This window comes from Rutilus rutilus (assembly GCF_951802725.1).
Source record: "Rutilus rutilus genome assembly, chromosome: 4".
In the NCBI taxonomy this organism is placed as follows: domain Eukaryota; kingdom Metazoa; phylum Chordata; class Actinopteri; order Cypriniformes; family Leuciscidae; genus Rutilus; species Rutilus rutilus.
Window position 1 is genome coordinate 39227072 of NC_140212.1, and position 12738 is coordinate 39239809.

The following is a 12738-nucleotide window of genomic DNA, read 5'->3' on the forward strand; positions in this document are numbered from 1 at the left end:
TGTGTGAACTGAATCTGGCAACAATACAGTAAATTACAGTGAAGTTATTGAATATTTTTCATAAAAATCATAAAAAATCTACATTTACAATTGTATATACAATTTAAAATATATATTTTTTCCCAAAATAAGTGTTGTAGTATAAACACCAGGGCAGCAGTGATGTGTGAACTGAATTTGGCAACAGTACAGTAAATTACAGTGAAGTTATAGAATTTTTTTCATAAAAATCATATATTTACAATTGTATATACAACTTAAAATACATATTTTTCCCAAAATAAGTGTTGTAGTATAACCATAAGGGCAGTAGTGATGTGTGAACTGAATTTGGCAACAATACAGTAAATTACAGTGAAGTTATTGATTTTTTTTCATAAAAATCATATATTTACAATTGTATACAACTTAAAATACATATTTTCCCCAAAATAAGTGTTGTAGTATAACCATCCGGGCAGCAGTGGTGTGTGAACTGAATTTGGCAACAATACAGTAAATTACAGTGAAGTTATTGAATATTTTTCATAAAAATCATAAAAAATCTACATTTACAATTGTATATACAATTTGAAATATATATTTTTCCCAAAATAAGTGTTGTAGTATAACCATAAGGGCAGCAGTGATGTGTGAACTGAATTTGGCAACAATACAGTAAATTACAGTGAAGTTATTGAATTTTTTTCATAAAAATCATATATTTACAATTGTATATACAACTTAAAATACATATTTTTCCCAAAATAAGTGTTGTAGTATAACCATCTGGGCAGCAGTGATGTGTGCACTGAATTTGGCAACAATACAGTAAATTACAGTGAAGTTATTGAATATTTTTCATAAAAATCATAAAAAAATCATATATTTACAATTGTATATACAATTAAAATACATATTTTTCCCAAAATAAGTGTTGTAGTATAACCATCAGGGCAGCAGTGATGTGTGAACTGAATTTGATGACAGTATACTGTGTGACAGTGAAGTTATTGACTGTTTTCGTAGTAACGCTTTTCGGGTTTTGCACTTTGCAGACGGTCCCTTCGGATCTGTCTCTCTGCCGCTTGCGCATAGAGATCAATGTGTTTTGACCACTGCGAGGGAAAGCTCGTTTGGAGGAAAATTAGGTTGTAGCTGATTGTCTACATTACTACGATTAAAAAGAGGTGATATTTGTGCAGTAACAATGTTTAGCTCACGAGTTATTGACCCGGGAAGTTCGAATCTGTGAATTTACTGCCAACTTTACTCAACTGCCATATGTCGGTTTATTCTGTTTTGCGATCAGTGTTCATTGCTTTGGAACGTTGGAAGAAAACGCAAAGATATTGACAAGAGAGATGGCTCTGTCCTTGGCTTACTTCCAACATTTCATGTATTTTCTATTGTTTCCATATTCAATGACTTTGCCTATTGTTTTTATTTGTAATGCACTTTTAAAGTTTGAATCACAATAAAAGCGTAATTTCATTTCTGCATTACATTCTGCATAACCATCGTTGACCCTTTAAATTAATGTGTACTGAATTACTGTGTACTGAAGTTTTTTTGAAGTGTTGTTACAGGCCTATTTGTGCAGGTGTGTAGTCAAAAACCTGTTTCACATTTAAAAAGAAGATATCTTTTTTTATCTTTTTTAACTTTTTATCTTTTTTCTTTATGTATCTGCAGTTGGTTTAGCCAGTCTATCCGTTTTTTTGTTTTGTTTTTGTTTTTACCTGGGCCCCTGTCAGTCAAGTTTCAAGTTCAAGACTACTTCCCATATAGAGCTGGTAAGTCCCGCCCCTTCCGTAAAACCCCACTGGACCTCTAGGTTGAAAAATCGTCAATGCAAGTGAATGGGAGAAAATAATTATTTTCTGGTCCCGTTTGAATTTTGCCATGAATGTGAACATATGTTGTCTGTGAATTTTAACTTTTCGTGTAAAGAATGCTAGAATTTAGCGGGTAGAAGTTTGATACGGTTAGACTTTGTGTGAGAGCACTTTGTGGACTACAACTCTCGCTGCTTTCGACGCGTTTGAAACGTCTCCACCACTCGCACACGGACACTAGCTCACGGATCCCGCTAAACATGGCTGTGTCTTTGGTGCACTTCACCGCCTTCTTTCAGGGAGAGGACAAAATCGTTGAGGTTGGCGAAAAACACGGGTAAGTCAACTTTATGGGGTGACGTCACATAGGCGACATGTAGTCTTTCTCGTTATGTCTTTTCCACAACTGCTAGCTGAAGAATCATACCATATACTGTCAAACTCGTAACATGAAAAGTTATATAAAAAATTCACAGACAACATATGTTAGATTCATGGCACAATTCAAACGGGACCAGAAAATAATTATTTTCTCCCATTCACTTGCATTGACGGTTTTTCAACTTTGAGGTCCAGCGGGGTTTTACGGAAGGGGCGGGACTTACCAGCTCTATACTAGAGAGAAGAGCGGCACCACCCCTATAGTGTTATACAGCCTTGTTGGGCAGGCATTCTTCCTCAGTGGCTACGTTTACATGCACAACTTTTGTTTCAATCAAACTGAATTCATTCCAAATGATGAATCCGAATGTAGTGTTTACATGAACGCTAAACATGTGATCGGGTTGATGTGCATGTTTAATATGTCACAAGCTTCAAATCGGAATTTTTGACATGCGCACACTGCGTGAATATAGATTTTCCTGCTGTTTGCGCATAATAACCATTCTCCTACATTGGTTCTTTATTTGTTTTAAACAGCAGACTTATAGTCATTTTAAGGCGAGACACTACAGGTGAATAGGGTAAAATTTTAAAATAATAGATATCACCATGAAACTTCCTCAGTTGATTAGCCTACTTACACAAGTATATCAAAACTAAACTAAAAAAAGTTTTAGAAATGTGTATGTTTAATTATGCAAATTAGGCATTATCTCATTAAATATGCACTATTTTGCATATATTTTCTGTAGATAGATCTGAACATATGATAAAGCCAGGTGCACAATTATTTTTTCATTTTGTTTATACACAAGATGGGAAAAAAAATTCAGAGGGATTTCAGGATACCTAGGAAATCTAAATACTGTCCATAGCCTTAAAAAATTGATTTTCGTTTTTTATTAAATATGATTTTCATATTTTTTTTATTCAAATGTCACATAAATCAGGTCAGGAATGATTTATTAACAAATCCCTCTGAAAATATCTTCAGAATACTGCTAAGTGTATAACTGGAAAGTTTGTTGTAGGTGGGTCCGTGTACTTTTTGTTCATTTGATTTCCTGTTGAATATATAGAAATTAAAACCAGCCCGTTTATTCGTTTTTTTAGTTTAGTTTAATAAACGAAAGATGAGATTTTGGCTCGATTTTTCATTTTTCGTTTGTGGTTTACAAATCGGTTTATGAGTTCGATATTTCATTTGCACACGTGGGCGGCGCTGAAACGCCCCTTTCATCTGATTGGTCGAAACGCTCCGCCTTCAGTAAGCTACAAGCTTTTCTTTCTGTCAGGCAGAATAAGAGTCAGTACGAGTGCGGCACTGACAAATGCACTTTAATAAGATAATGTCCGAAACCACCACTCACTGTTAACTACGCACAATATTTGAAGCAGAAATATGTTGCTGGTCACGTAATTCGTGCTGCTGCAAGCAACCCCAATAATGTGAGCCACAGTATAGCCTATGACAGATTATTTTAGCATAATGTAGGCTATTTCCCATTGATAAATACAGTGCAAATAGATCCGTCTTTTTGGATAAAAGGGAAGTGGAAATAAAAATCACTAAATGAATGATCCCCAAAATCAATAAGCCTAATAGGCTGAACTGTACCATGATAATATGTCCGTAATATTAGATGTCCGTAGATGACATAGCCTACCCGGCCATAACAGTTACATTAGAGTTAGGGGATAACAGTTTGTACAGTATATCATTGTCTAAAGTTCCCATTAAACATGAAAACCCAACAACCCAATGGGAATATATCCTAATTTTGTAAAACATACAGAGGTACAAAAACATTTACTTGAGTACTGTACTTAAGTACACTTTCTGAGTATCTGTACTTGAAACTGATTTTCATTTTCAACGTTGGGTTTGGTCTTCTAAATAAGAATTTTGCCCTTGTTTTGGTGCACACTAGCTTATAGATAACAGTATTGTGCGATACAGTATTGTGCAATAGATAACTATTGTGCATAGTTAACAGTGATTGGTGGTTTCGGACATTATCTTATTAAAGTGCATTTGTCAGTGCCGCACTCGTACCAGAGCATGTGAGCGGAGTGGAGCGGTGAGAATCTCCGCTCATCGCTCACTGAACTGTTCACCCCTCCGCTCCCCCGCTCAAAGCTACATCAGGCCGCTCCGCTCATTTTCGCTCAGCGCTCAACCCAGTTTGCTTCGCGCTCCACTCAAATCACCCCCCGCTCGCTCCAAAAAAGGAAAAAAAATCTACATGTAGGCTATATTACTTGTAGCGGTCCCCAACCTTTTTTGCGCCACGGACCGGTTTAAAATCAGACAATATCAGACACGGACCGGCCTTCAAGGTGTGTGGCGGATAAATACAACAAAAATGATTAAAATGATACGACTGGCATAAAAACTGGGGTATTTTTTTAAATATCCTATAATAATAAACGTGAATCCAATGTGTAGGCCTACTCGCAATTTTATTAACAGCGTCCTCTAACATCGCGCAGGCAAATGAGAAAGTCTGAAAACAAACAAAATGCCCCCAAAAGAAAAAAAATCTCTATGTTTTCAGTGCTGATGCGTTCACGTAACATGTAAGGGCACCTAAAAGCTGTCACAACGAACCGGCAAAATGATTATGAATATGTAAAATATAGCAGAAGACATTTTAATTGTTTTTATGTCTGTCGGCTGGAAAGATGCTGACTCGTGATCTTCGCAGTAGTGAACGCGCCTGAGAGAAATGCACATTTCATACGGGAGAGCAGTCTGTTTTCTTTCGTTTTGAATTGTTCTGTTTAAAAGTAGACATTTCAAGCTTTATATATATGTCTCAGGTGTGTGAGGCAAGTTGGCTATACGCTGAGTTTCGGTTCATTCATGAGACAAACTCCAGGTTCACGCCGGCGCCTTCGTATCGTGGTTATCTATTTTCTAATATATTTCTAATATTTAATAATATTAAATCCAGACAATGGTTGATGAAACCTTGATTAAAATTAAGATACAATTAATACAAAACGAAATTAATTTTAAAGACAGGCTTTGTGCTTTCTGTTTGAGGTCTGAGTGAAAGTTTTAAAGCAGTCTTAGTGCCGCCTTCAGAGCGCTCACGTCCGTAACGGAGAACTGTCCCGTCCATAACATTTTTTTTTTTTTTTTTTGTATAAATTTCTAAATAAATGTGACTTATAGTCCAGTGCGAGGCTAGGCCTATGTTTTTTCTTCTTCATGGCGCATTTTTTGACTGATGCGCCTTATAGGCTACTCCGGAGCGACTTATATTGATAGGCTACACCTGTATGAATTCTCATTTTACTTTTTGAACTCCATTATTGAGCCGAGTTTTGCCTGAAAATAGTCTACTGTTGATGACTGTGCAAGACAAATGGATTCAGGGTCAGGCTTGACTGAGCATGCTTCAGACTCGTGGTGTGAGCGGAGCGGAGCGAAATTGGAGCGGGAAATGCGACGCTCCGTCCTTTTGAAATTGCCGCTCTGCGCTCTGTCCAAGATCCGCCCGCTCGCTCCCGCTCCACTCCGCTCACATGCTCTGACTCGTACTGACTCTTATTCTGCCTGACAGAAAGAAAAGCTCGTAGCTTACTGAAGGCGGAGCGTTTCGACCAATCAGATGAAAGGGGCGTTTCAGCGCCGCCCACGTGTGCAAATGAAATATCGAACTCATAAACCGATTTGTAAACCACAAACGAAAAATGAAAAATCGAGCCAAAATCTCATTTTTCGTTTATTAAACTAAACTAAAAAAAAAACGAATAAACGGGCTGGTTTTCATTTCTCGTTATTCCATTCCAAACAGGAAATCAAGTGAACAAAAAGTACACGGACATAGGTGCTACATAGGCTGAGATGTTTGTACTGGAGAATGACAAAAAAACTCATTTTGAGAAAACGGCAGTTCTAAATGTGATTTCGTCGTTAACTTTAAATCCCCCTTTGGACATTCACGATTTGTTACTGATAGAAAGCAAATGCCCATATTTGGTTTACATAGTATTGTGCAGGAGACTCAGAGCTTTACAGCGATGCCGGTCATGACAGACTTCAGTAAACAGACGGATCTCGGCATGTCGCATTGGAATGCTAACTTCTTGGTAAATTCAGGAGAAACTTACTGCCGCAAGTAAACAAAATGTAATAAAATAAACATCTTAATGTATATTTTCAACGTTTCCTTTTTGAAAGAAATAACAGTAAAATATTTAATGTTAAGGTCTGAATGGAACCCATTTAGGCTACCCATGAACATTAATACATAGAGGCAGGAAGAAGTACTTTAGAAACCAGCCTTTATTAATTATTATTGCAGAGATGGGGATGGGTCTGTGGGACTGTTTCTGGGATTCACTTTTTATTTTGCCTACCTTTTGTCTTCTGCATTCTCCTTACCATTGTCTCCTGTTCTTCCCTCAGACACGTCCCCCAGAAACCCACGGACCCAGCCCCAAACCCAATCTCTTAAAAATGAATAAAGGCTGGTTTCTAAAGTACATCTTCCTGCCTCTATGTATTAATGTTCATGGGTACCACACTACTGCGTTTTAGTTTAGAAACGGAGAATTAAAACGAATACGATCTCCGTCCACACCAGCGTTTTAGCTGCGCATTAGAATTGATCTCCGTCCACATTAAAACGACTGAAAACGCGGATCACGTGACCATTCACCAACACTGGGCATGCGCGTGCCGGTGTAAACACAACTTCATTGAAAAAATTATCCCACCATGCGCTGGTTCTTCACGGGTTAACCCAAAACCGACGCTCCATGTACGGTCCCGCTGCACACGGGAATTGTCACAGATCGCTCGAATAATAGCTTGCCTCCGGCGCATGTAGGCAGTTATAGCATTGTAAAATATATATATTGGTATTTATATATATTATATATATTTATATATTTATATATTTTGGTATATTGGTATATATATAGCCGGCGTTGGTATTGACATTATTTACTTAATTGAATGTTTTAATACAATAAATTAACTTCATTACCAAAATCTCTCGGCACATCTCTGATCTGCTGCACTTCTCCTCTACTCTCCCCCAAACAACCACTATAATTTCGCAATAGACAGGTGAGTGAGGGTACTTGAACTCAGAAAACAATAAAAATAAAGAAAAATCTAACTTAATCTAACCATATTTTACATATGTTGTCGGCAATAAAACAAATGCATGTATAAAGTAGCATACGCATTCCTTTAGATTCCATTAATACTTCATCTCTAATTTCTATACTATAACAAAACCAAAATAATATTAAATGAAGGTACATAACCCATTAATCCTAGAATTATTTTTTAGTGGGTTACGTTAGTGACAGAGGTTCTTCATGCCACAGTTGATATATTCTTCTAATCCACAACAAAATTACCACCTGCCTGGCATGTGATACTGTTTACAGCTAGTTATGTCGTAGTCACTTTGCGAAGTGCAAAGAAATTTGAAAATCCTATGAGCAGATTTCTTGATTTATTTTATTATTTGTATTATTTGTTTTCTTGTTAATTATGTGAGATTCAGGAACCCTGCATAATAGAAAGATATTGTTTATTAGAATTGTTTTTAATTTTCTTCTTATGTATCATTTATGTTCTCAGTGTTTCTAAAGGGCTGAAAACCATGATTAAATCGTAGGAGAACACCGTTTGTTAAAATGAGTCTCTACGAGGAGAGAGAGGAGGGAGATTTTGTTCAGAACCAGAGAACAACATCTCCAATGCCCAGCTGTATGTCTATGAAGAGTGATAAATCCATGAAACTCCCTGTCACCTTCAGTGATGGAAAAGAGATCTTCAACACCAGGTGAGACAATAAGACAGTGAGACAGTACTGGAGACAAGAGAAATAATTATTCATTAAATATCAGTGCCAAATTGAGATCATTGGAAATGAATGATGTTTTGTTAGAATGTTAGAATTTATCAGAATGCATCATGTTCAGTATCTAGCTGTGTCTATGAAGAGCAGGATTGGGAGATTTGGGTATATGATGTAATTACTTTTGGATTCCTTTAAGGTCACATATGTAAATAAAGTCAAGTAAAAAGCAATATCATCAAAGTACTTTTATTAAATATGAATTTTAAAATAAAACTAATAAAAAACTAGGCTATTAAAACTAAGCAACTGTGTCTTGTTTCACCAACTAGAGATTACACAACCCTGTATATGTATTTATATAAAAGGCTGTACAGACATCTAGTGGCTACAGTATTATATTACAGATGTTTTTTTAATTATTATTTCTTTAATGTACAAGGAAAAAAATAATTATAGTTTAAACACAACATAAAAAATTCTACACCATCTACATAGTAGTCTATTTCAAAATACATGGCCGTGAAATTTATTAATTTCATTGACTGACCCTGTGGCGTTAGAGATGGGAGTTCCCCTTTGTTTGTAGGGACTCTCGTGTTAATTTCTACATTTACCATCTAATTTTCTGCTAGAAAGGTTACACAGAACCAGGAACTATAATCAATCAGTACGTAACATGGGCGTAGATTACGCGGGGGACGTTTTCATGCATTAACAGCCACTATCTTATCTGCTTGAATCAGGCAGTGTTGTAATGTGTAGCCTACATGATGTTTACCATATATAATTTGATCACTTTACAATTAAATATAAAAGTTTGTAGACAAACTTTAAGTTGTCTTGAAAAAGCCTAACCAGAAAGTTTGAAGTAGTTTTAAAAGCTTGAAGTTTGTATAATACAGTACAGTACAATATACATAGTACAATATAGTACAATATACAATACTATGTGCAATATATAGCACAAAACATATTTCTTTCTTTCTTTCTGTTTTATTTCTTTAAACATAAATAGCATATTAAGCCAATTAAGCAAAAACCTGTCAACAAAGGTATAAGTATAACGCTTGACATTCTGTCCCCCTAACTTTTAAAAAGGTTGGCTACGTCCCTGGTGCTTAATATGTCATTATTATGTTAAAATACATTTTTTTTTAAATAAAACCATTGTAATCCTGATAGCATTCCCATTTTTTACAAAATGTAAATGTAATCTGATTACTTTGTTATTTGAAGTAACTAACGAATTACAGTTACCTTTTTTTGTATCCTGATTACGTAACAGCGTTACATGTATGGTCAACAATATTGTTATGTTAAAGGCCATTATGAAATTAAAATAATGTATATATTGTAAGTTATGATTGTACGGTACAATTAAATACATTTTACATTCAAACTGGGGTACATGGGGTGACAGAAGGGGGTATGTGAACAAAATGCAGAGTTTTACCATTCATTTAATTTTACCCGACTTTAACATTAAAACTGAGCATGTATTTCTTGGTAAAATGCTGTGAATACATGACATCCGATCAAATTACCTCATATTTTGCGATTAAAACTGACTGCATTCATACAAGCAGCTTGCATATGATAGGTTGCGTGCAGATTACGCTGCCTTGGTAAATCGCACTATACTGCCGTTCTCGACAAGTGTACCTTTGTAAAAGTGGGGATTTAGCACTTACTAACACAAAGAACAAATATAGACACAGACTGCATAGAGATCAATTTAAGATTCAATCTCTATTCAATACAAAAACATACCCTGTGTGAGTTCCTCTGTTTAATGTTGATCACATTATACGAATATCCACACGACTGCAAATGTGACATTGATTTTATACAACAGTTCAACAAACGAAAGGTATTAATATTAAGTAATGTTCATTTTAAACACAGTATTGTCAGTATTTTTTGCAACAAAATAGTAAACCACAAAACGAAAGCCACAGCAGAACTGCAGCACACAGCAGTGTTTGTGAACGAATCTGCAGCTTTGAACAATTCGTGTGAGTCAATAATTCAATGATTCATTCATAATTAGAGCTACTTGCTTCGTTAATGAATGAATGACTCGATGACTCGCTCGTAAAGACAGTGACTTGCCACCACCTACTGGCGGTTTTAATTTAATATTTAAAAGCATAATTTTGTTTTTACCATCATTGCCTATTTCTCTATTGAACATTTTTGTATTTATTTAAAGCATTATTTATTTTATAGAGGTATTTGTAAAGGTAAATCATACCTACCCAAAATCATAGGCAAATCGGTGCTCGTTCACGCGAGTGACAATCACGCAGTGTGCATTATCGAAGACGCTATATGAAAGAATCGTTGACGAGTTGCTGACGCCTGTGAGATATTTGCCATGCTAAATATCTGGACCTGTAGGTGAAACAAAATCCTGCTGTTCTGACTGAAAACTACATTGGCGATGATCTACAGCCAATAAGAGAGCAAAAAACAGGACAGCAGGATGTTCGGCGAGGAGCTATAGATCAGAATATCAATATTTTAATATATATATTTACAATTATATCAAAGAGAAACAAAGCACACACATTTGCTTGACCAGCAGCAACAGCAGCACATTGCAAACTTATATATTTACCCCCAACTCTCTTTGCAGAACACACAATCCTTGTTCCCCTCGTCTCCCCAACCATTTCCTCCTGCATAATCTGTTCTTCTTTTTATCCTTTTTGATACAAATCAGCACACAGCACACTTCTTGCAAGCTATAATTTTTAATAACAATTTCAGTCTTGCGCGAGAACTCCGGTCTTACACACCCATGAACTTGCGTTATTTCCTTATCACTTCTTGTGTGTGTTTGGTTGTGAAACGTAGTTTGTGGAAAAGACACAAGTTGTCGGCGATTCTTTCTATTGTAAAGTCATGCATTGGGAAACCTCCTGTCGCCGATCAATCGTGCAGTGTGAACACAGCAGCAACTGAATGCTGCCCCAGATAGTCGTGCAGTGTGAAAAGAACAGTGACCTAACTACTTTGAAAATTGTGCAGTGTGAACTCGCCATTACTGAAAAAGGTGTGACTGCAGAGAATGGGGTAAGCAGAAGGATGTCACGCCAAGGGGGTACGCCACTCTAAAAAGTTTAAGGAGGACTTTGCCTCAGAGCATACGTTAACTGAATTAATTGAGAATCTCACCTGAAAATCTGATAACAAATAAACTCCCAAAATACATTAAAGTAAGTGGCTGGCGAAGTGTGAGAAGAATAGAGTAAATTTTATAGTTACCTACACAATGTCTAAACACGTCATCAATTTATAATTTAAAGGATTGTTATTGCCGCTTCCATAAACATCAGTAGGCCTATGTATTTTACGAACTATAAATGTTGTTTTGGTAGTACTTATGTGTATTTTAATGTCTGAAACCTAAAATAAAGCTTGTGTGGTTGAAAACACTGAATAGTTGTCATGACACAATGCTGAGCGTGTCTGTCTCTGGCTCAGCGCCAGCCAACACACGAACACAGTTTTGAATTTAGAAGTTGATGATCACGCGATCTGAACATTAAGCACACCAGTGTGAACAGTCGTACGCGTCAAAGGGTTAACTAGTAATCACATGCAATGATGATGTTTCTTACGTCCGTTTCGGAGAACCAGAGGGCAGATATTTCAACCGACAGCTGAGGCATTAAGTGGCACTGAAATCTGCATTTTGATTCAGTCCGGTTACATACCGGTTATTTAGATACCGGTTCTATATCGGTGCCCGGTTTCAGTACCCAACCCTAGAAGAGACAAGATATTTTTTTATATAACTCTGATTGTGTTTGGCTGAAAGAAGAAATTCATGTACACCTAGGATGGCTTGTGGGTGAGTAAATTATGGGATAATTAAAATTTTTGGATGTACTATCCCTTTAACCTGTTAAGCTGCAACCCCACTTTTGAAAAATCCCCAGAAATGACATACCCAAACTGAAACAGATACAGTTCATGAACCCTTTGTACTAAAAGCACTAGTATGATCTCATTTGAAAGCTGACACCTGGCAGTTTATTGTAAATGTAGAATTAATTATTTTCATAAAGACAAAAATTGTTATAAATAGCTTCAAAGTTTTGTAAAGTTATTATGAATTATTTTTTATGAAACATCCTCATGAAAATAAAATTGAAGTTGGCACTGTAGCAATCTAGAGATGCACTACAGCTAAAGTCACGTCTAAACATTTTATGTTTATAATCTGAAGATAATAAGTCCAAAACTCTGTATTTAGTTAAATGTTTTTCAAGACCATGTCAAATTACTTTATTTTGATTTGACGTTAAAATGCTACTGATGTTTATTGTCATCTTCTAAGCATCTATCCAGTATATTGTCTCTGTTGTTTTGTGGTGCAGTCGAGCCCCATTCAGTCTCAATCTCCCCCTGCACACATTCACACCTCTCCAGACTGGTTATGGCTCGAAATATGCATTTCTTTTGTCTGCATTATAGTTACTAACGACTGGCTATTCACAGGCTATTCATTGGGTTTCAGTCCCTAATTTCTTTTCTCAAAGTTCACCTCACATTTTAAACTGTATCAAATGCATTTCTTGAATAAAGATACAGTTCAGTAAGCATACAAAAAATCATTAAAGTATAACTGCTAGTGGCAGGTGCACCTAGGGCTAGCTAGCATGTTAGCTTAGCACACCATCAATACACGACAA

General features: G+C 36.1%; 1 protein-coding gene across 1 annotated transcript in view; it reads left to right on the forward strand.

The window, feature by feature from the left end:
• LOC311289077 (NACHT, LRR and PYD domains-containing protein 12-like) overlaps positions 1 to 12738 on the forward strand; it is a 61253-nt gene that overhangs the window by 20688 nt on the left and 27827 nt on the right. Inside the window, exon 3 of the mRNA XM_084406836.1 lies at positions 7813 to 8017. Within this exon, the coding sequence (XP_084262962.1) occupies positions 7869 to 8017 (149 nt within the window). The 5' untranslated portion in view covers positions 7813 to 7868. The remainder of the gene's footprint in view (positions 1 to 7812; positions 8018 to 12738) is intronic.